Genomic DNA, 26,372 nt, shown 5'->3' on the forward strand with positions numbered 1-26,372 from the left:
TCCATGGAAACCACTAATGACTTCCTAGAAAATGGTACTGGTTTTATCAACACTAGAGGTAATAACCACCCGGAATGGGATTTGAGCCTGCGAATGCGAGGTGTTCGATCTCACCATGAGACCAAGCAGCTTCTTAGGTGGTGATGTGGCTCAGCTTAACGTGGCAGAATTTTGATATAAAGTCCTACCAATCAAAGGCTGTCCCCTGACCGTTGCTTGGCTCTACGGTGGATCATGACGTCATCACACGACCCAAATGCCCGGAGTCACGGAGCCAATCCAAATGATGCCATGCGACTCCAATGCTGTTGCAACTCATGCCAAACCAGGGGCAATGTTAAATGCCTGTCCAGTTCAGAACGAAGTGAGGAAAGCTGTTTTGAATATAATTGCCATGACATGCAAGGGCCCGGGCGCCAGGTGGTCCACACTTACTCAAAGCCGTTGGTTCTGTCTTTGCAGACTCCGTTGTTCTTGCACGGTTCCGATAAGCACTCGTTTTTGTCCGACTCGCAGAGGTCGCCATCAAATCCTGCCCGATGGAAAAACCACGACCAACCACGGCGTGAGAGTTGAGGATGGCAACAAGGTGGTTGCATGCAGCCTTCTTGCATCTCTGGCTTGGTGCAATTGATCAGGGCATAATATTATCGTCATCCATCAGTTTCCAGCAGCACTTAACTCACGACACTGATGACCATAATAGAGGTTTTTATTGGGTTAGATCGCGTGAATCTAAATGTGTCGTAAACCCGCCACCACCCGACACAGCCAAGTAGCTGGATGTAGTCATCAGCGAAACGTCGAACTCGAATCGTAAATGTTGTGGTTTTACTCTCCAACACACCGGTGTGCTGAGGTGGTAACTAATTGGCACGTTTTACGTGTCAAACATTACTAATTGGCTGTGTTGGGTGGTGGTGGGTTAATTACACATTTATATTTACGCGATCTAACACAAACAAATTTTGTGGATATTGGTCGCGAAAGCCTACAGTGTTAAATAGACACAGATCACACAAATGCAAAAAGCAGATTGCGATATCCTGAAATTGCTCATGAGGATTAGGAGTGCCTTGGGCAAGCAACTTTGAAGGGAATGTGGTTAATAAACAGAAACCAGTATTCTTCTTAAATTGTCCAAATGCAATGCACCCGAAATTGTAACAAAGAGAAGGCAACTTATTCTTGGTTCTTTCGGTAAAGTCACGTAGAAGGGAAATAATAAAATAATTAAAATATAAAACAATACATTTCTCACGACGTTTCGACTGCAACACAAGCAATCACCATCAGGTGTGAAATCTACTGCAAGAAAATTTGAAAAAGTGGCGTTTTTTTCTTAACGAATTTAATTGTTTTATATTTTTATTATTTTATTATTTCCCTTCTACGTGACTTTACCGAAAGAACCAAGAATATGAATCCCTGCAGTCACGGAAGCTTTAAATCAGAAGGCAGCTTGTTAAATAATTAGACGGGGAATGTGTTTTTCAAGCATATGAAGACACAAGAGATTAAATAATTATCTTTTAAGGAGAACCTGCTCTATTAATTATAAATTCAAACTGGGAATTGTATTCTCCAGTGTTATCACAACATTAAACAGACTAAAGCGTAACACAATTGTCATAACTGCTAATAGTATTTTTCAATTTAAAGCTTTCGTGACTGCAGGGAGTCATCTTCTTGGTTCTTTCGGTAAAGTCACGTAGAAGGGATTTTACGTGACTTTACCGAAAGAACCAAGAAGATGCTAATAGTATGACACTTTTTTACGGTGTACTGTTGTTCACAGGAGCTCAGATCTCGAATGAAAACCCTTCCTGATCCGGATTCCCTAAGAACATGCCGTGACGGTCACGCACATGGATTTAATGTAATAAATGCAGTTGGTCGCCCACTGATTGCTTTTTAGTTGAAACTAACTTTCAGGCGATGAGCTCGCCAGTCGAGCTCGCGAACCCAAAGGATGAAGTTCAAAGCGGTTTTGAGCGCAAGCGTCATTATGTTGAGATGTTGAATTCAGTCACAACGATCTTAAAGCAACCGGTGAAGAGCTCTGTTGGTTAGAACTTGATCGACACATTGGCACGGAGTAAATCATATCTTTGTAAACATAGCACTCTTGATGCGGTGGTGGAGAGTTAATCAAAACAATTGTGACATTAAGCTTCTTTTTCTTCCACGTGTTTGTCCTATTCATGTGGGGTCTGGTGTCTGCATCTCTGCATCTCCTCTCACTACATCCATATTTTTTCCTACAGTTTCATGATCTCACGACGCATTTTTAATGTCTTCCCACTGGGGTTTTATAAACTGAAGAGGGGGGGGGGGTAATTTGCGCTTAGGACCTCCAATGAGCCAGTACTACAATTCTATCCTTTTCACAGATTTCATTAATAAAAACACTCTTCATCAAAACAACGTTGGCGCAGTAGTTTTTACACTGCACCCTGAACCCAATTATTGGTTTATTTCCATTGCATGACATTCGCGATATCACGAACAACAACAAAAAAATGTAGGATTACAATGAAATTCTGAAAAAATATGTAATTTTCTTTTCTGCAATTGTGTGGTTATTTTTGTGAACATATGAAGCGTATTTGTATTCATGCCTAAACGCTATGTGAGGCTTATCTGCCGATCACACAGCTTGAATGGAATTTAACCAGTTAGTATAAAAAATAAACACATTACTCGCAATCATTTTCGGACAGGTTCTTCAACACAAATGACATCTGTACATGTGCAATGTTGACGCGGAAAAGCACCGACAAATTCTCACACTGCTTCTTAAACACAAAATAAAAAACTAAATATGTACATTCACTAAAATACGGCAATAGCATTGAATCATAATTTTCACATTATTTACTTCAATGTGTTTTTTTCAATGTGATAAAATGCACAAGTTAGCAAATTTTATTCCTAAAATTCGATGTTTTTTTTATCAGTGTAATTTAATACTTGGGATCTCATCTCATTGGCATATATTTTTTCTTGGCACTCAAACCTGATACGATGCCTCGATCATTCTTCTAGTTAAGCACTGTAATAATCGACTTGAACTACAGACCAAGCAGCCGCTTGTCACACGTGCATCTATCGTTCACGAAGATTGCAGAAAACGGAAGTATGTTGGAGAAATCAGAAGTTTCCACTTCATAGGCTGCCGTTTGGACTAAGGGGTCATTATGGTGAATCTCTGTCTCATCACCGGTAATGAATTATCTCTTAAACCTGCCCCAGACTGCCCTCATCAGCTCAAGACTCTTATATGACATTCTCAGACACTTCCTCTTGTTCTCACATGTCTTGTTATCGCATGTTAGTTCCCAAATTAAGAGCCTCACTGCTGCTCCTGCATGGCTTTGATCTGCCAAGAAAGCTCTGGTGGCTCCTTCAACCTCTCCAGGACAACAACTGGTCGCTGCACAACTCTCTCTTCCACAAAGATGACCCACAATGCAACTACTCCCATCCAAACTCGACAATGGACCACATCGCGAACAACTTGCATATTATGCCCGCTCTCCAGAGGACTGAATGATGTTAGTTGCGCGACTCCTAAAGCTGTCATGTGGCTCAGACTTAAACCAGTATGTCAAATTTACATAAACTTGTCATGCGCTGGAAGACGAATTCCCAAATGGTTGTGCAATATTGTTTTCCACCACTGATCCGAACACAGCTTACCCAAGGTTTCAGTGCAACAGTCTTCCAAAAACCCATCATGCACTGCCTCAATGTGCTCCTCACTCACCACAATCGGCAGCCACCCTATCCTGGGGGGTTGCCTTCAGGAGTCTTTTTGCTCTGGGGAAAAATCAAATCTGCAGCCGACCTTTCAAGTGTTGCACATGTGATGGTGTTTTGTCACCATACACTTTCAACACAGTTTTGTAACTTTATTTTCTGGCACAGTGTACTCTTAGTGTGACAACGACAGCTCGATGCTTGATTTTTTTTTATTTCAGCACTCACCGTGTTCTATCTTTACTAGACAATGTATAAATAACGAAAGAACAAACTATCCAGAATACTGTGCCCTGACTGTTTGAGTATGCTCAATACGGATAAAAAGTAGGCACACTTCAAGTAGCTGATCAATGTTCACGTCCTTTTATATCAGTCTGGGAATGTGTTGTACCACTCTCATATGTAGGCTGTGCCTGCACGCCACCCCTAACCCCCACAACTAAGAGACCCCAAGAGGTGCAGGCAGGCAGGCATGGCTGCCTTTCACCGGCTGGGCCACTGCATCCATTGCTGCCACATTGCCCCATGCCATGCAGCCGTCCCTGGGAGGTTGCCACACAAACGTGGAGTCGACCCCTTGTGCCACCCAGAAGTTTACCATTTTAACGTCCACCACGAATAACGCATCTGCAGCTGTGTTTCATTAACTAAGTATATAACACATTATCGCACTAAATCCAATACCCCCCCCCCCCCCCTTGTGCTTGCAGTGTGGGATGGGCGACATCATGAGCAGGGAGTCATTTGAAAGTATGATGGCGATATTTTGTCCTGGACGAGCAAATACAAATAAGTTTGAAAAAAAATAGGTTTTACCCTTTCTGGCACTAAAACAAGTGTTAAGACGTTCAAACACCAAATAGATACCTTTGATACTGCTAAAAAGATCCCATGATACAGATGAGTCTGTTTGAAACGTAGGCTTTCGCGACAAATATTATCCATAAATGTCATACTCGAATTATAAATGTTGTGGGTTTACTCTCCTACATACCGGTTGATGCTGAACTTTAATATTTTATATTTACGAAATATAAAAAAACCCTCTTACTACAGATGAGTCTCAAAAGGAAGGATCATAAACTATCCAATGTTGTGCACTGACTGAATGTGATCTTCTCTTGAACACCATGGAGCTCTATTTAAAGCTTTCGTGACTGCAGGGATTCATCTTCTTGGTTCTTTCGGTAAAGTCACGTAGAAGGGAAGTAATAAAATAATAAAAATAATAAAACATAATATTATTTTATTACTTCCCTTCTACGTGACTTTACCGAAAGAACCAAGAAGACCATGGAGCTCTGTTGCAAGATCACTAAAGGTCCATAGAAAGATCTGGTCTTCTCGAATGGACCAATTTATGACGTGGCCCTCTTACTCCTACCATGTATTTACTGCTACCCATCACTCTTGGTGTTTACTTTTCCTTTCACTTTTATATCTCTACTCTTCCCTTTGCATACTCTTCCGTTAAATGTTTCTTTTTTGTTTTACCAGGTGAGGCCCACTGAGCTGTATAGCTCTTTTTTTTAAGAGACCCGGCCACAAACGATAGCTCTCTGAAGTGGCTTATTACGTGGAAATGTATAGCAGCCAAATACACAAAATGCATGTTCATTTAAATGTGGAGGGAAAAACCGGAGCACCCGGAGAAAAAGAAGCCACGCAACCACGGGGAGAATACGCGAACTACAAATATACAGGCGTCAGGGTCGGGGTCGAACCCACATCCTCCTCCATACCAGGCGAGGTTTTTTAACATCTTACCACCGTATTGCATCCTAGATCCATAACTACGGGTCCCCCTATTGTTTCATGTTTATACCGATCGTCTGAATGCAGTGTATCCTGGTTCTGTGCTTTTCTGCATTTGTTGTTGTTGAAAATATAAAGACAAAACGTTATACAAATGGGCCTCCTCCAGTCGTGATGATGGTTACTCCCTCGTGAGTCGTGGGATCCTCGACAATCATAGCATTTGTTTACAGCCCTTTGTCAATACACAGCTTGCATGAAGGTCCACCCCATGCCATATCGGCCATGGACAATGTTTGACCATCCCAGTCGGTGGAGGTTTGTGAAGGGGAGCTCAGGACGGGTGCAATATATCACTCGACAGTGATGTTAGGTCGGGAATCGAGCTTATGCCACCAGGTTCATAATGCAGTGTGTGAGCCCATTGCAACATCATTGCACAGCCTACAGTAGGCCAATGCAAACCCACAAGTGGGTAATGACCTGGGTAATCTTAGGCATTACAAATGGCAGAATTTGCCTCCAGGAGTGCCATTGACGACTCAGAATAGGGTAGTGACAATGGCATCCACAAACAGGGTAGTGGGAATTGGGTAATCATACCATTACCAAAATGATGTCGAGTCTCGAGTAGTGACAAATACATCCACTGGGCAGTGTACCCTGGGTAATCATTGCAAATGAGCTTGCAATATCCGGCGCCACGGCAAACACTAGGGGACCATTAGCCACCATTAAATATCCGACAATGTACCAAACATCAAATGACAACATGAATTGTGATGAGCTCTGACCTTTGACCATGAAACCCGCTTATTTAAGTATACCAAAAACTTTACCCATTGTGGATTTTACCATTCGTGCCAAATTGACTGGGGTATATAGTTTGCTGATCGCGCCTGTTTGGCTCGACCAGAACACACACAGTTTAACACGTAGGCTTTCAGGACCAATATCATCGATAATACAGGGTTTTTTGGGGTATTATGGCAGAACACGCACACATCAAGTCTCCCATATGCAGCCCAGCGTCAGTCCCAGGTCACGTGAATCCATCATCCAGTGAGGAGGCAGTGAGATTCAGATTTTTCTTACCGTTACCCCCCCCCCTCCCCATTCTAGACATTGCTGTACAAGTTATATTTAACACTATAGAAAATTGTAAATCGTCATTTCCGTAAAAAAATACTAAATTTGTACTTAAATGAAAGGAGGGGGTGTCGTATTCCGAAGCGTGAGTCAAAATCCATGTTTTTCCCATTTGCCTTTGAATTTGCGGATTGCGGATTTGCCAATCGCGGTTATTTTCAAGAACGTAATGCCTGCGATGGGCAAGGCTTTGGTGTAATGACGAGCTGGGTGCTCGTGCGTTACCGGGAGGACACTCGCAGTGCACCGTGCCATCGGAGAGGGTAAGACAGCGTGCGTTCTTGTGGCAGGGGTTGTGATCGGAGCCACAGGGATCGCGTGGATCCTGGCAATGCGAGCCAGTGTAGAAGGGGCGACACCGGCATGAGAACTGTCCTGGTGCCCCAGAGTCGAAGCACGTGCCGCCGTTCAGGCATGGACGTGACGCGCATTCATCGATGTCTTCTGTGCAATCTTGGCCTGCCCAGCCATCTGCGCACTCGCATCTTGAGCACAGCAGGCGAATGCAAAGGTTGTGTTGGGTGGTAACACAATACTGGTTTGCACATTTTTGTGATCAGATGACTTAAAAAGCCGCGACCACGAATGCCATAATTTTACTGTTCTATTGTGATTTATGGTGATAATCAGTTGTCTTTCGAGTGGAAATAATAATTGGATTATTTAAGATTTCTAAATGAAGACCACCTTATGGTGGCTGAAGGATGATAGATGATGCAAACATTCGTGCATCATCAAGAAACAGCTGGAATAATTTTCATCCAGTTTATTTTTAATTTAAATATATGCACCATGCAGGACTTCCTAAAAAAAGAGTAGTTGGACTCAGTGGGGCTTTCCTGGATAGATAAATATAATAAATTCAAAGAATGTGCGTTTATCATTTTGGGCTGTGCATACAACTACTGCACATGTAACGCATGAATAATGCAAACAAACAATGTTTTGTTAAGATTTAAGTTAGGACTGCACATGAAGATGATGTCTCTTACCGGTAGTCATTGAAGAGGTCAAGGCAAACACCGTTATTGAGGCAGGGATTATTTTCGCAATCATCTGCGTCTCGTTCGCAAAACTCTCCAGTCCAGCCAGGCTCGCACAAACAAACGTAACTCTGTAACCAACAGCAGCAGGACGGCGTTTGACACATAGACATTGGTGAGCACTCGCCACTATCAAACTTTTGCAATGTGCTTTTACACATGCCTGAGGATTTATGATAAAATAAATTTAAATAAGGGAAACCCAGAGAGAGAGAGAGTTGCTTGACTTGTAATTACACATCCAATAAACATCATGATTATCTTCTTCTTGGTTCTTTCGGTAAAGTCACGTAGAAGGGAAGTAATAAAATAATAAAAATAAAACACAATAAAATAATTCTCACGACGTTTCGGCTACAACGCAAGCAGCCTGTCACCTGAAGACGTCGTGAGAATTATTTTATTGTGTTTTATTTTTATTATTTTATTACTTCCCTTCTACGTGACTTTACCGAAAGAACCAAGAAGATGAATCCCTGCAGTCACGAAAGCTTTAAATCGAAATCATGATTATCTGTATATAACTAGGCCCTAAATACACATTAAGGCCTAGTCCAATGGATTCGGAATTAAACTGTAGACAGCAATATCTGTCTGTGCAACCGCCTTTGAAATGATAAATATACAGAATTGTCAAGAAAATTGCCTATCAAGAAAGTGATTTACTATTCCAAAAAATGGGAGGGGTACGACTTGATGTGGGCTTACCTCGAGAGCATGAAAGTTACAATTGCTATGCAAAAAATATGTGATGTTAGCAATAGCTGCAAGACTGGTCTATGTAATCAGAGGCGGGTTCCCCAAGCCACCTGAGCTAAACGATCCCAAAATTTTGCATCGTTGCGTGTGAAAGTGTCATTAGAAATACCCAACATTATAAGAAGTTAAGTGACCTCTTAGGAATACAACATTTTTACGAGCAATGGGATAAACAATCAAGGTGTGCATTATTGCCAGCCTTGTTTACATGATAAAATAAATAATATACAAGAATAAATACCTCTAATATTTTACAATAAGAACAATCATGTACAGTGATCCCTCGTTTATCGCGGTTAATGGGGACCGGAACCCCTCGCGATAGGTGAAAATCCGCGAAGTAGGATTGGCCCCCTAGGAATTTCCGTATATGTGTGTGTGGGTACCAGAATGTTTAAAATATGTATATTTATACTTTATATATATATTTTACTTAAATCTATTTAATTTTAAATCCTTAATATTATACATTCACTCTCTCTCTCTCTCTCATACGATACGTATTATGGTGTTCTACACTCACCAATGACAGTAGTATCTTGAGACTTGACTCCAGTAATGACGACGACGACAATGACGATGACAATGACGACGATGACAGACCTGTGCAGTTCGATGAATGTGATGATGAATGATGATGATGATGGTGTTACTGCACAGGTATAATGATACCTTTAAATCAGTTTGAAAAATCCGCGATGCACTGAGGCCGCGAAACTTGAACCGCGAAGTGGTGAGGGATTACTGTATGCCCCTTTTCAATCCCCTGCTATTTGATGGCCTCCCCCATGCCATGGGGCGTTGTTTCACCATATTTGACCATGCTTGTGAGTGTGGGTTGGTGAAGTCGGTGACCAGAACTTGTTCAGTTACTCATTCCCCACTCCTGTTAGCCGTGGCCCGAAATCAAACTCAGGTCACAGCGGTCCTTGTTTATATTATTACGTGAAAAATAGTTTACTTCGTATGGTTGTTTACCACTAAAAGGTCCTACAACTTGTTTTCTGACATGTTATGTTCATTCAATTGCCTATATGTTTACTGACTTTCATTTAGAATTTTTGTTTCATTACATAACTTTGACCACACATGCAAGGGGAAAGGTCACGTATGGAAGAAAAACAACCCTTTAATGAACAACAAACTCCGGGTGCTTTTGGAGTAAAGAGAATCAAAGTTCGAACAATAACGCATAACCTTCTGCTTTTAGAACAAACCATCATCTTCCCCAAACCCCCGTCAATTAAACCTCCAATCTACAATTCTCTAACCCGCTTCTACATCTCTATTCCAATTATAGGATAATAGCATCGGAATCCACACTTAACACAAATTGCTATTGATTCTTCGGTTTATAATCAAGGCATCAGTTAGAAGAAATGCATTAGGTCCACGGCAAACATGGCCGACCGTCAATATTTAGCCACAGAGTGAAGCGGCCTTGATCCTACCTCTAGCTGAGAAAAAAATAACACCCGATCAATTTTATCAACACGGGCTGTCAATGCGTTTTTTCCCCCTTCCTACAGGGCATTTTAGAGTCTTTTAACAAACTCTGCAACAAACCTCACGAGGTTTTGAACGGCTCAGAGAGCAACTTGCCTTGGGCTTTTATGTCATTACAAATCAAGCTTCACAGGCAGTGCCGCACAGCTAATTCTCCAGAGGGGGTCCAAGACTGCGTGTTAAATCTTACTCGTTAATTGGAACTTAGCTGTACTCACGTGTTACACGTGCAAAGAACTCCGTCTTAAATATGCATATCAGTTGTGCGACTCACAAACTCTCCTGGGATAGAGCGATCGGAAGTATGTTAAACATCACAAGTTCGTAAATTGTAGCTTAATGAGTTATTTTTTTAATTCCTGTTGCCGAGATGTGAGAAAAAATAATTGTCAATTACTTCAAATTTTTTTTGCTCAAAATTTCAAAGGGGTATCCTGGTGTTTTTCAACAGCCTCTACATTTACCTGGCCACTTTACGTGATTACGATTCAACTCACGCATATTTGCCATAACAATGTTAAAAGCGTGTTACTGTTAAAAGAAATAGGTGTTTTAATTGTCGTTTCATACATTAGTTAACAATACACATTCACCGTGTAATGATAAATCAGAAGGTAACATTAATAGTGTATCCTTCATCCAGGAAATGCGGCACCAAGTCTCAAAATTTATCGGGAAGGTACTGTCATTTTCTTCATCAAAATGTCTACGTAGCTGATCCATCTCTATAAATGTTTGAGTACATTCTATGTTTCTTTCATGAAGGTATTGGTTTGTCAGCGATTGATGACTGCGGCAGTTTTCAGCTAATAAAATTACAATGACTGACAACAAAAAATCCATACAGATAGGTCAGCAACCTACGTTATGTACTTGTCTCAAAAGTCGTGTAGGTTGGGACAATTGTTTTGGTGATCCACAAAACCTGCCCATAAAATGTTTGAATTGTAGCAATCAGACACAATCACATCAGGTGGTCTCACACGCCATGCTATATGCCACGATGGGCTATTGTTGCACAAAGCATTTCATCCATAAAAGCGAACACGTTATACAAACAAAAGGTTGTGGAATTCTGGTGAATATACTTTGCAACTTAATGTGACAAAAGTTTATTTTTTAAGAGAGATCACGTATAATTGAATTCCTTTTGCATGGCAATTGCCTTTTTAATGTGAACCTTGATGTAAACTATGTTATGCAGTTATTTGCTTGAGAATTAATTATCATACAACAACCTACTTTGTTTAACATTCACTGTTGCATAATTATTATATGATTATCTGTAGTTCATCAAGCTATAATTGTGTACTTACAAAACCAAAACTCTTTAAAAGTAAGTTACTGATGGTTAGAGTGGCCATGCACAGTTTAATGGTATGCAATTACATGCCTATTTTGTGATAATTGCTTCCAAGGGGAATGCATAATATGTGTAGTATGTTACTACAGTGCCCAAATGTTCTGCTTTTAAAAGTGTTGGTGGAATTAGGCTGTATTATTATTATGGGTTTTGGGTATTTTCAATCAACCCATGTCAGATGATCACCCATCATCTTGTAATTTATCACATGTTAACTTCTTTCTAATTTCTTTCCCACAGTACACAGCCAACCATGCTAATTGGAGGTGTGGGGGAAGGACAACAAACTAAAAAACGCAGTTTTAAAGAAACGAGTTTGTAACTCTAGATGATTTAAAAGTTGAACATTTTCCAGTGGCTTCCTAATATTGGAACAAAGAGCATTCCAGACAATCTTAACTTTGGAGCTTTCGTGACTGCAGGAATTATTCTTTGATTCTTTTGGTAAAGTCACGTATAAAGAAAAAGTAATAAATTAAATAATAGCATACGACGTTTCGATTGCAACACAAGCAATCATCATCATCAGGTATAATGAAATAGCGACATAAAATCTAACCAGAAAAAATTATAGACAGACATATAAGCAGACAGATATCACCAAGATACACAGAGCGGGCAACACAGGTACAGAGAGGGGTGATCGTCTCTGTGGGGTGGCCTTAAATAGACAGAGGGGGGCGGAGGCAGCGAGAGGGAGGGGTTAGAGACAAAATTTACATGTCAATGAGTACAAAAAGGAGTGAGCAGGCTTAGGGAGAGAAAGAAACACACTAAAATTAAATAACCTCGCAAAGTATCGAAATGTTATGTAAAACGACACAGAGAGTCGGTCAACACACAATTAACGCATTCCAGACAGCCGTAGGAGCACATCTGAACGCGTGTGATGCAGTGTCCGTCTTTACTCGATGACTATAATTCAAGAGTAGTTCACAAGTACAAGTTGAAGTTAATTAAAACATAATTTAAATATCTACTCCAGCGGTCGGGAACCTATGGCTCGCGAGCCATATATGGCTCTTCCAGTGACGGCATATGGCTCCCAGACAATTTTGAGTTGAAAAAATAATACAATAAAATCAGTTTGGAACTGAGTTTAAAATACTTGTGATATTACTTAATAATACTGTGTCATTTTAAGGTTAACAGAAATTAGTTTTGAAGATAAATGTCACGGGTCACGCCTGCATGAAGCTCAACCTCACCACGTATGAACCAGACTACAAGGCCATCAGCAAAACCATGCAGCACCAGAAGTCGCATTAAAAGTAAGACATATTTAATTTATTATACGTTAAAATACTATATGGCTCTCAATGAAATATATTTAGAAATATTTGGCTTTTATGGCTCTCCCAGTCAAAAAGGTTCCCGACCCCTGATCTACTCCAACATTGAGCCAGGAAGATGCAGACTTCGACCAAATGTGTGAAGTAATAAACCAGATTCTAAATCAGGGCAGGTAATAGATTGTAGGTAAATGGAGAAGATGCCTAAGGATGCAAGTTATCCAATGTATTGAGGAATAAGAAAGGGAAACTCATATTAGAGCTGGCATGGAGATAATGAATATGTATTTTTAATTAGTTTTCTTTAGAAGTGATTTTTGTCTTTAGTTTGTTGTCCTTCCTTCACACTTCCGATTAGCACGGTTGGCTATGTACAGAAGTTCAACATACATACAAATAAAAAATGGACATGGTGCAAACCAAATGTAAAAAATAGAATTGATGTCGTCTTGATTTTCATGGATATTGACAGAGATGCCTCGGGCCTCTACAAGCTCAACAGACGAGGTTGGATCATGTGCTGGTGTAATACAAGCTACACTTCAACACTGACAGAGAGGACAAAGGTAATTACGAAAATATATTCGACTGTGAACATCAAACATTTCGTTCAGGAGGTAGGCAAATTTAAGCTGCAGATTTACAAATCCCTCCTGGAAAAAATGATGGAATGGCTGGTATCAGTTTATGTAATGAAATAAGCAACACTGCAATGAGCAGTGCACTGAAAGTGGGCAAAGTGTAAATGTGAAAAGATAACAAGTTCTCTGAAAGCACAACAAAACATGTTGAAGAATAGGAGTGGTGTGAATATGGACAAAATACAAAACAAAAGATACAATACAAAGAACTTTGTAAAAAATACTTTGCGAAACAACGAAAATTGTTTTTGCAAACACAACACAAAAAATGATAATGGCATGGTGAAGTGTATCTATAAATAACCCCAATAAGCTAGGGCCAATGGAGAAAATAATAATGAAACAACCTACGTATTAAATAACACTTTATTTACAATATGAAAAATATATGTCTCTCATAAATGAGGTCTGTTATAGGTAAATAAACATTTAACGATGCATTATTTTCCCTCACAAATGACTTGCTTAAGACTTGACAAAATCCTGGCTGGTTGGAATAGCATATCACAGGATCCAGATTTCTGGTTTCTTTTGTCAGTGATGGTCTTCGAAATATGTTCCGATGATACACAAATTACAAGCGAATAAAGAGTGATTGCAGTGAAATGGCATGACTTTATTGCCCAGACTAGATAATAACATGGGCAATTAGTTTTTGATGAAAAAATCTGCAGAACATTGAGTCCTCGATGTAGGCGTCCAGGTGATGATTCACACTGAACGTTGACAGAAAACGGTGGCATATTACACAACGCCCCTCCAACTCTCCTCTATTAGTCACAACAAAATAACAACTGCACAGACTACACGGTTCAAGGACCCAGCGGTTGATATGGCCCATGGATATTTACAAAGGGGTTTCAGCAAACAGCTCCAGCTAGCTCTGCAATAAACCAAATAATATCAACACTGCAGCTCTACCTCAGGAATTTAATAATTATGGTCATTATGAAAGAGATGCGACCAGCTGATTGATACAGAATTAGCAAACCTGTTTACTAAACGTTTTCACAGAAATGAAATACCTCAACCAAGTTTCCGCTGATGCCTCCAACATTCACATAAGGTGTTCAGAATGAGGCGATGGTCTGTGTCAGCTTGATACTGCCAAAAACAAACTCTGCACCCGGTGTTCTCCTAATGAGCTGCAGACTAACCAGGTGTCGATCTTCGCAGGTGGCATTGTTCAGGCACCAGTGGCTTTCACAGTCATCGATGTTCAACTCGCAAAGCTCTCCAGCATATCCAGGACTGCATAGGCAATAATAGCTGTCCAACGCTGCAGAGACGAACAGACGACAATGTACAAAGACACACACACACACGAGACAATAATTAATTGCAGAGTCCACACATAAATGAGCTTTGAGTGGTTCTCAACTGATCCCTTTGTATACTTAGCACAACCTCTGTTACAGGCAGGAAACCAATGATGGCCACCAACGTATCACGATGCCGAATGCTCTTTGACCAGAGTCTGTGCGTGGAAACCCCCCCACACCTCCCCATGAAACCGACTTGTCCACCATTGCCATGACCTATCTGTTTAAAACGTTTACTATTGACTTCCTTCAAGGGTATGAGTACATTCTGGTGGTAACGGACAATTATGCAACACTTTGTACAAGCGTATGCCACAGCAAACAAATTCTGCCAAGACTTTAGCCAAGAACAAACTTTAATGACCTGTAAAATCCGCCAAGACTTTGGGAAGTAACTTGAAAAACAAAAAGAAACAGCCAAATGATCCCTTATGGCGGTATCCCGGGGTACCAAATAATACAAAATGGCCGAGGCAATTAAATATTTTATTTCTGGGACATTATTTTTTCCAGGGGTGTACTTAACTCCGCGACTGGGGTATCGATCAATTCGAAATCAGTGCTACTCCGTGATGTCGAAACGCCAAACATGAGCATAAAACATCCGTTATCGAAAAATTCAACTTTGAATAGTGCATCGTGCACAGCTCGTCGAGATGAGTCGATTGCCGCACCGCCGACCATTAAACAGACTAAAAATGGCTGCATCACGGACATTATGTGAGAGCCGGGGTACTATGGTATCCCGGGGTACCGCCATAAGGTTCATATCTATAATACAGGTTTTTTTTGGGGGGGTTAGATCACGTAAATATATTAATGTTTCGTTAAACCCGCCACCACCCGACACAGTCAATTAGTAAGGTGTACATGATGCACAAATCAACAGGGCACTGATTGCCAAAACCAAATCAAATAACAAGAGCATTGAAACTGACCAAGTAATTAAAACTATTAAAATACCATCCATTGCAGGAGTAACTGATAAACTAGCCAGATGTTTGGAAAAACAAAACATCCGAGCCAGATTTGGCATGGTACATAAAATACAGAAATTAAAATCTGGTACGAAAGATGTATTACCGAAGCTATCAACAGAGGCTGTGTATCGGATTAATTGCTTTTGAGGCAAATGTTATGTTGGGCAGACAGGACGAATGATCAGCACGAGACTAAAAGAACACCAAAGGAACATTAAATAGTCCCAAATACAACTGTCGGCAGTGGCAGAACACACGTGTCAACAAGAACACTCAATCGATTTTGATCATACTGAAGTTATAAAATAATAAAAATAAAACATAATAAAATAATTCTCACGACGTTTCGGCCACAACGCAAGCAGCCGTCCTCAGGTGAAACCAGGTCTGTCGAGGCTGTCGCCGAAACGTCGTGAGAATTATTTTATTATGTTTTATTTTTATTATTTTATTATTTCCCTTCTACGTGACTTTACCGAAAGAACAAAGAAGATGAATCCCTGCAGTCACGAAAGCTTTAAATCGAAATTTCATACTGAAGTTCTGTGCGAAGCTAGTTACTACTGGCCAAGACTAATTAGAAAATCTCGAAATTGAGAGAAAAAAATATAATTTTCAACGTTCAGATATCTACAGACTTAGTGCTACTTGGAAGCGAATAATCAAATAATGAATTGTTTAAATGCATGTCTATACAGGTCACCATACTTCAATGGGATTACCTGTGAACAGACAATAACAGGTGACTGCTATGTTAGTGCAATTGGCTTGCATAATGTATATGCATAATACACATTGATTACCATATGAATAACCCGACCGGCAATGGATACTCATTAACATTTATATGCATTACCTAATGCCCCCCACTTCACTCAAGAAGGGCTCACAAGTGATATCATCACATGTACCCCTCTATTTAAGGAACGAAACAGGATTTCTCCACAAATCTGGCTGCCACCTGTAATTACTGGCAAAACATCGTACTCAGATTGTAAATGTTGTGGTTTTGCTCTCCAACACACCGATGTGCTGTACTAGTAACGAATTGACATGTTCTGTTTACGTGACTTGGGTGTGTCGGGTGGTGGCGGGTTCAACGACACATTTATATATTTACGCGATCTAACCCAAAACACCTGTATTATGGATGATATTGGTCTCAAAAGCCTACGTGTTAAACAAACAGCCATATGCGATGTTAAAATAACTCTGGGGGGTCCTCGGTTACCACACAACACCTTATCTGCAGAGTAAAGGCCAATTTGACAAATTCAACAGTGGCCGTGCAGAGTGCTTTGGCCGAATAGACAGACAGCCGGCTTGAAAGGTTCTCTGGCAAAGGTTGTTGATGCATATAATCGTACACACGTTGAAGCGACAGGATGCTTGCCTTACTATCTGCTGTTTGAGCAATTCCCAAGTCTCCCCATCCACCTCCTGTTTAATCTAACAGCATGCAGAAGGCAGGCAATGTAAAAAAAAACTGCGTCCCAAACTGGCAAAGAGAGTATAATTGAAGCATATTGTTTAATCTGGGAAAGCGGCTTATTATGACAAGGTAATCCATGGAAATGACTTGAAGCCAGGTGGCATAGTCTTAATTCACAATCTTAACTGGGAGGGGGAAGACTGGATAAGGTTTATTCTCGCTTGGAAGACAACGTCCATAAAGTAATGGGAAGGAAAAGTGAAGACAATCCAGTCTAAGGTGAATTTGGAAACAGTGGCGGAGGAAGAAATCTACCGCGGGAGAAATCGACGACGACTCCAAGTCATCAACAAAGAGTAAAAGAATACAGTAATCTGGAAGTCACAATGTCAGTCGGACTATGAAAGTGACTCAAAGAAAGAACACTAGCTGATTGCACAAGTGCCTAAAGAAAGTGACTCAAAAGAATAACAGCAGCTGATTTACAAAGTGCCTCAAAAAGGGATAAAATACTGCGCTCCCAAGATGGAAACTTGGGAACAACATTAAATAAAACAAATACTGAGAACTTCCTTGAGCTGTAGAGCCGGCATCGGCTGAGGAAGGAGTACCAACATCACAGAATAACTCACAAAATAATCATGAGCGTCATTGTGGAGGATATAAGAAACATAATAAATAAGCAAATAACAACATTAAGCAAGTCCATATGCCTCGTTCATATATCCATCCTTTCATATATTAAAAAAAGTATTTTTTACACATCCCATCAGCCACACCACCCTCTGGACGTGCATAACGTCAACAACATTGGCTCAATACCAGCCAAACTCTGGACCAGTTTAAGATTCAGTGTCTCAGCAGCAGTCAGGCTTACTTAAACCAATGCTGATGGACGGCTAGATGTTCCTTAATAAGGACCCTCTCCATTCGACATGGGTCCTAGTTTCAAGCAATGCTGCGTTATGAGGAAACACAGAGGCAGTCACAGAGAGTCGAGGGATCAGGATCCTCAGGATGGATTGGAGGCAGATCACCTGTCTTATAAAGAGGGAAACCAAAGTTCCCGACTGTAAGAGGGATAATATTCTACAATAGAAATCGCAAATAAGGACTGATATATAAAGCCTTTGGACAACCCCACGATTGTAAATACAAAAAATAACAAAAAGGTACTCTTTGGTTCTGTCGGTAAAGTCACGTATAAAGAGAAAATAATAAATAAAACAAAAAGGTAATTGGAGCAACGGTACAACCCTCTCCCACCATCAGAAATTATGGATATCATAGAATGCAACAGGAGAACGTATTGCCCATTAGTGGTCTTAACAGGTATTTCTATGGACATTTAAATGTATAGGGCTGCAAATATTGTTAAGCATTTGTTCAGTTATGCCAGTAAGTCAATGCTTAAAAGGGAAGGAAAAACTTATTTTTAGACTGGAATAAAGATAAGGCCAACACTTGGAGGCTGGATACAGAAATGCATCCAGAATACGCATCACAGAATATTGAGAGTCGGATGAAAAAAGAGAATTCAGTGTAACACAAGAACAAAAAAAGTTAACCCGATAGTGGACATCATGAGATGACCACGGTACATGTGTCCAGCCAGAAATGTAACAGTTACAATTCAAAACATGCCCCGATGCTTCGGGGTTGTTTCTTTTTTGGCTTCTTTTTTTCAGTGTCATGCGTCTCTTTGCTGCCACAGGCAACATCTGACACTACTGAGCCTATTGTTTCATGTGACTTGTGCTGATGGCTGGCTCACCGTATGGGGGGGGGGGGCAGGGGGCAGGGGGCTCTGGGTGACCAAAGTCAAATTTCAGACAAAACGCTCGTTTAGACCGTAGCCAGCCAACATGCTGTGAAGCCGTCTGTGGTGGCATGAACAGGTTCATCCCACACGCCGCCTCCGAGCGAGGCGGCAGCTAGCTGGGGCTGTTTGCTGAAACCCCTTTGTAAATATCCATGGGCCATATCAACTGCTGGGTCCTTGAACCGTGTAGTGTTTGCAGTTGTTATTTTGTTGTGACTAATAGAGGAGAGTTGGAGGTGCGTTGTGTAATATGCCACCGTTTTCTGTCAACGTTCAGTGTGAATCATCACCTGGACGCCTACATCGAGGACTCAATGTTCTGCAGATTTTTTCATCAAAAACTAATTGCCCATGTTATTATCTAGTCTGGGCAATAAAGTCATGCCATTTCACTGCAATCACTCTTTATTCGCTTGTAATTTGTGTATCGTCGGAACATATTTCGAAGACCGTCACTGACAAAAGAAACCAGAAATCTGAATCCTGCGATATGCTATCCCAACCAGCCAGGATTTTGTCAAGTCTTAAGCAAGTCATTTGTGAGGGAAAATAATGCATCGTTAAATGTGTATTTACCTATAACAGACCTCATTTATGAGAGACAGAAAAAATGGGTTTAAAATTCTACCATTGTATGTGTGTGTAAGTATGTTCTTTTGCACCATACGTACCCAACCGGTACTAATCGGAAGTGCAAATGTGTTTTTTTTTCCTGGGCACTCTGGCTACCTTCAAAAACCCTGCAATTCTTAGCACAGGAGGCTCCAGTAAAATTGTTGAGGCTCGGCAAGGCAACTTTCTGGTGAGTATCTCCCTGTTCATCTGCATTATCAGCCTTGGGCCAGCTGATGATGTAATTTTTCTAATTCTGTGCGTCATAATAGAATATTTACAATTCACGTAAAATTACATGCAATGTTAAGCAATCAAAACCGCACAAATTAGATTTAAAAAAAAGCAATGCAAATGTGACGATAAAATGTAGACAAAAAAAAACCCACTAAATATTTCTTGAATTGAATCGTGGCCTCTGAATCGTGACAATGTATAAAGTGTATGGGAGGGTGAATAATTACATGCCTAACTCCCGTGGCAGGGACACGTCTGACTTGGCACACAGCCGTGCTCATGATATTAACGATGAAGGGACGATGGGCAAAATTAAGCCCCAAACGTGTTGTCAACCTGCAGCCTTCAGATTGTGAGTCAATCTCGCTAACCACGGTGCCACCGATCGTTAGCATTAGTTTAACTTTGCAATTCACAAGCCACAGTGTTTGAATTCCAGACAAAGCGGCAGTTACGTAGAAGATTGGATTAGGGCAGAGGCGTAGCTAGGGGGGGGGCAGGGGGGTACATATGTCCCCGGGCGCCAAGGTAAAGGGGCGCCAAAATGAGGCTTACAACGTCACATTATAACTTATTGCGGCGGGCGCGGCAGCCTGAAACTACTGCACAAATCTACACCTCAACCTAAACGTTTATAAATCCCGCCACACACAGCCTACATGTCATGTAATTACATTTTGGTAAAATATCCTAGCTACGCTACTGGATGAGGGGAGAACGGGAGAAGAGATTTCAGGGGTGTATGGTTGTGGGATTTGACGGGTTAGTTACAACATCTGCACAGATTGTCCCACTATTTCCAACCCATATTCCGGCTTTACTCTAATTGGCTGCCTTGGCCCCGTTGGACTGAAAAAGCTGCCCCAGGTGAATTACTGATCTTGCATGGGAGTGTAATTAATGTGGGCTCACAATCCAATGGCACGAAAGCAGTCAATTAGAATGACTCTACTCCATCTGGGGTCAACTTTAAGGTTCAAGGATTAAGGTGGATATGCTGGACCTCAATAAATTATCAGAGCCTGTGCAATAATTATAGACAGGGTACGTGGGTTGTTTATCACCCACCGTTGTGTAAATTTTATGAACATTATTGTAATTTTGGACGAATTCGCTTTACTTTCTTGACTTAAAGCTTTCGTGACTGCAGGAATTCATATTCTTTGGGTCTTTCGGTAAAGTAGATAGGTTCAAAGACAATAACAAAAAATAATAATAAAATACTACGACGTTTCGATCGCAACACAAGCGTTCATCATCAGGAATAAAAAAAATATAGGGGAAAGCTGCAGATATGAATCTTGGGCTACACCCATTTTAAACCTTTAAAACAGTCGGCCTCAGCAGCTTTCACCCTCTTTTTTCTTCCTGATGACGAATGCTTGTGTTGCGATCAAAACATCGTAGTTTTTATTTTGTTATTTTGTTATTTTCTTTGAACCTATCTACGTGACTTTACCGAAAGACCCAAAGAACACTTGACTTTTGCACCTGGTGTATGGACTTAATACTACGTGGCCATATTCACTAATTCGAGTCATATTTTAATCCTGTTTGAATATTTTACCAACACAGTAACGTGTGATGCCACAAGCACTTGATTTAGTGTTTAGTAGTTTCATGATAGTGCTAAGTACCTCACTGTGCCAGACCAAACTGTTATTTTCAATCAATTTCAATATTTCTTTACCCTGGATTCCAGCTATAATAATAAAAAAAATTATACATTTGACTGTCATGCGATTAATACATCTAAAACAGGGGACCCAAGTGTTGCTGATGAGGCACTTAGTGTGGATGAGGCACTTGAAGGGATCTCAGGGCTCCTGTGAAAACTCCTTCCACTGGCCATTCTCTAGCACAGGGTGAGACAATGTTCTGCAAGGGTTCCGAATGGACTATTCTGAAGCAGTGACTCAGCACGATATCAATACAATCGATATATTTGGTCAATGCCTCTTTGAGCATTTTGGAAAGACAAAGGAAATCACGGATAATGTATACACACGTGAACACTCAGACGCCACCGTTTATTAAGAAGACAACCATCACTGTGAATCATGAATTGGCACTCATTTTATTGACTGCAGAGAGATGATTGACTGAGTCAAACTAAGTCATTCTGAAGATAACTAAATGAAGTATGCATGTAAAGCACGGAGCATGCCACATGAATGTATACTGCACTTAGGCCACTTAATTAACACGGCTGCTATTTGATTACAACTCTTCCTTTACATGAAAGCTTTGTACATCTGTCAAAATCACCCTGGAAATGGCACCCTTTGAGTAAACTCTGGATCTATATGCACCATTACGTTAGTTATTCACATAGAATTAGGCCATTACTTATTACATTGTAAATACAGAAGATTAGCGCTAGTATGCATTGTTAGCACTGACTAAATGCACAAAGGTCTTTTACGGAGTCATGAAATTGGGTTGTTATGCTCTAATTACCGCACGATGGGTAACGTTTGAAATTATTGATCTTGTGGCAAGTGAAATAAGAATACCTATTTAAGATGACGAATTTGTAATATTTTAAATAAAAAGTAAAACTATGCAATTGTGGTTTAAATGTAAAATGTTGTGCGTATATTAAAAACAAGCATACTTACTAACAAACCTTGCCCTTCCAGTTGATAAGGCAACATTTATTTATTCATTTGTGCATGTGCCTATTATTGTCTAAATGGGGAGCGGTAATATAGCGGTTAGCACGTTGCGCTATGAACCCGGCGAGCCAAATTCGATTCCTGCTCATAGCCAACGTCAGTGACAATTATCTGAACCGGTCCTGAGCCTCCCCTAAGTCAACTCGGCCTCAAACGAGTACCTGGTGCGATGTGTAAACATTTCTACTCGGGGACAAAGGTGGTGGGGCATGGTATTGGCCACCCACGCCCTCGTGTGCCTTTCTGGCCTTCATAGGTGCTCGCTAACAGCACTTGTCCCACAAAGTATGTTATGGCTATAGGGGTGATCTTTGTCTTTGTCATGCAACATGTGCATAGCAGTGTATTAATGTGTTTTTCTGCGTATGAGCTCACAGATCCTTGAAGGATCTGGGCAGTCCCATCAAGTGAGTTCCTCCAGCAGTAGAGCTACATCGCTGGGCCATGTAGCCCACATGCCCAGCCAGTGCATGCCTAAGCAGCTTCTGTTTGGCTGGATTGAGGAGGCTAAATTGGCATGGGCTACAGTAGAGATAGGCTGATGTGTTAGAGGGTCTCCCTCTGATTTACTAAGCCTTACATCAGCACCGGGCATGTCGTAAGAATAGGAGCACTGATGCAACCAAGACACCCATGCAAAAAATGTTGCTGACCCCACAACGCCACTGTCATGCGCGTTATTGGTCTTAATAGTTGCTTTCTAGCACCACTCTCTATGGCAGCTTCTACAAGGTTCAATCAAAAACTTTGGCAGAATTTTGTTCTTCCACAATTGAAGCGATGACAGAAATGAAATTTCACTTCGTGTTAAATATGACCATTTATCATTCTTACTTACCCTCCCTTCAGTGCCAAGTGCACAAGCAGACCCTGTCAGTGCGAGTTTGGCAACTTGTGAGTCAGCGTGGAGAAAGAGCGATGATCCGGCGCCAAATGTTGTGTTAAATTGTGGAATTCGCCCTCCGAAACTCTTGCCGCGCTGCAGTAGCCAGCGCGGCAAATGCGATGCCGAAAAACACTCGCGTTGAGAGGAATTCTTAAGACACTCGAGGACATTCGAGCAAAATTTGACGGTGCAGCTGAGAGGCTTTTTCAGCTGAAGGCTTCCACAACTGTGCCCTGGAACCACGCGCACACCTTCAAAGAGTGCTGTGAAATATGAACATTATTATTTGTATCATCTTTTATGAGTAATTTCTTATTATTTATTTATTTTTTACCTACGTGACTTTACCAAAAAACCCTAAGAGTATGAATCCTTGCATTCACGAAAGCTTCAAATCTAGAATGACTATTTGAGATGTTAATTTAAGCTGAGTGTGATGGCATGCGCCTGCAATCTAACACTTTGAAGGCGAGGTTGGTAGTGGATCACGCAAATTTGTGAAAGTCGACAGGTGCTGTGAGGTGACCAACACATGGCGGTAGAGCAAGTGGATTTAATCTCCGTGCAGAGATTTGATTATTAATTATCCCGTGACTACTGTGGTTTCCTCCCACATGCCATGGCACATAGTGGTGGAATGTTTCCAAACAGCCCCACTACATTACCCTCTTGGAAACATGTCTTAAGACTTAGTAAGGCTGTCTTGGATTTTAAAAGATAAAATAATAATTGCATTGCCCTTCCTTCAAGGTTTCATTAACAACAGAAGGAATTTTTTCGAGCTTATTAAAATAAAAAAGGGATAACATCATCGTAATGTTAAACTAATTTAAAATGTAATAAATTAGTACACAGCCATGCAACTATGAATCTGTCAATGTGCATATAAACATACTCCAATTAAACAGCCTTGCCAAAAGGATGACTTATATAAATATGTTTTATTACACTTTGCACGACAATTACATTTTTGTGCACAGCTTTTAATTAAAAATCTAATGAAGTATAGTAAACATGTTTCAACGTCTTATTTTTAACAATGGTTAAAATAGAAAAAAAAATCACTTCAGAAGTAAATTGTCAATCCATAATTAAGATTATCACTAAAGTCAAGGCAACTCAAAGCTCCAAGTTCATATGAGCAATGCAGCAGCTGTTCTTTCTGTTGGAATTCCACATTCCCATGGAGTGGTCCAGTATCTCCAAATAAAAGACACTTTCGACTAACATCAAATGGAACGCATAGGCCTGTGATATGAAGCTGGTTACTTGAGTTCATTTCATGGCCATGGCTAACTCTCCAATCTCCAACCTTCACTAACAAGCGTGGTGAGGTAAAGTCAGAGAACCCTGATGACCAATATGAGATGGGAAGGCCTTTATGCAGCAGTAGATTGAAAAGTACATCACCATTATTAAATACGTTACAAGATACATCCATTACCCTCTAAAACAAAATTAATCATTCCACACATAATGCAATCCGTGAATGGAAGGCTATGTCCTTTCAAAAGTAACAATTTAAATAAACATTTTTTAAAATTAAAGTTGATGAACAGTAACAAAACAATAACATTAGTTGATGTACATAAATGAGTACTGTTCCTTGGAAAGGGATTTAAACACAGTTGCAAACACAATTACGTGATGCCAATGCTGTAGCCCCCGACCCCACCTTTCAGAAAGTGCATTTTGTGAGCTGCAGGCACAACATAATGAGCCATATAACTTGAGCAGAGTTATGAGCGGAGCACTAATAGGACAATAAATAAGTGTGGGCTCAAGAAAGCTGCAGTGCAATGTTGGGCAGTTATCCTTGCATTTTTTTGCATGTGCATTGTGTATATGACCGATGAGTTTCACGAATGTACATTTTATGATCTGCTATTGCTTGATTTTGATGGATTGGAGCGTTGGGCTTTTATTAATTCACTTTGCATTTCTGTAACGTGAACATGTGGTGAAAACTCGCTAAACTCATATTACAGCAAATGTTAAAAACTTTCACTCACATTCGGTAGTTGGGAAAATAACATTAAGTCATAACCGTAGAGGTTAACTAATTAATTAGACACTGGTTCAATGTGCATTTATTTCTCGGGACATCTCACACAGATATCCCAAAGGAGCACACGCTGAATTCCAGCTCGGGCCAGTGTTTGACTCAGTGGCGGCTCCTGCAAAATCTCTCAGGGGGGGCAAATGTCTGGATGATTGATAAGGATAAGGTCCACCGATGCAATGAATAAATTAACAGCTTAAGCATGTAAAGGCAAGTTCACTTCTTTAATATTAATGAAAAATAACGTGACTCTTACAATACATCTTGTTTGTTTCTATACTCACTATTAATACAATCCACTCAAGTTTCTTTTATTAAAGATTCCACTAGGTAGCGATAAATTATATTGTTGGATGAAACGTGCTTACGTATGATGACGTAAACACGTTAGGGCGAGCCCTCCCGGAAGCCATAGAAAATGCAATTGCAGCGCCCCCCGGTCGAAAAAAAACATCTTTGAATGTAAGTCTATGGGGCCACTCGGGGCGATTCTCAGCCGGAGTGAAATCGCCCAAAAAGAGGCGGTACTCCACAGAACGTGACATGACGCTGATTGGACTATATCCAGAGGCACAGTGACGGCTAACGTGACTCTGTGGTTGAATGACATTGGTGGTGCGTCGCCCAATCGCCCTAATGAAGAAACCGCCCCTGGTTTGACTCCACTAAGTGCCGTAGGGCCAGTGATGGGCAGCCCACCTAATTAACGTTGCATTTTTAAGACCACATATATGAGCAGTGCATTTCTCACGTTGCTAAAATCCCAACTAAGCAAGGGAAGCGTCCTGGTTGACCAAATAACAATGGAAAAAAACAACACCAAGCAAACACTTGAGCGTTTACCGATTGTGGGACCATTTGTGCAGGCCCTGAAAGTACTTTACAGCACTGTGGCAGTGCTACGTTTGAAATGACAGACGTTGTGTGTATACTGAACAGTTACATTTCACAGGCTGGAGAAGTCAGCATTCAGAGCGTGAGAATAAGATTTCTGCTCGAGTGAATGATGCCACGTCTCAACGCCCGTGCCACTCAATTTGGTTAGGAAAAATACCAGCTGCTTTCAGT

The 26,372-nt window shown here is 40.8% G+C and overlaps 1 protein-coding gene across 1 annotated transcript in view; it reads right to left on the reverse strand.

Annotated features, from left to right (window-relative positions):
• Positions 1 to 26,372, reverse strand: part of EYS (eyes shut homolog) — a 283,886-nt gene that overhangs the window by 148,587 nt on the left and 108,927 nt on the right. Inside the window, 4 exon segments of the mRNA XM_061569020.1 lie at positions 436 to 532; positions 6,895 to 7,154; positions 7,662 to 7,783; positions 14,431 to 14,552. Coding sequence (XP_061425004.1) covers positions 436 to 532; positions 6,895 to 7,154; positions 7,662 to 7,783; positions 14,431 to 14,552 — 601 coding nt within the window.

Source organism: Lethenteron reissneri, chromosome 42, assembly GCF_015708825.2.
Source record: "Lethenteron reissneri isolate LAM-NWPU_2019-01 chromosome 42, ASM1570882v1, whole genome shotgun sequence".
NCBI lineage: Eukaryota > Metazoa > Chordata > Hyperoartia > Petromyzontiformes > Petromyzontidae > Lethenteron > Lethenteron reissneri.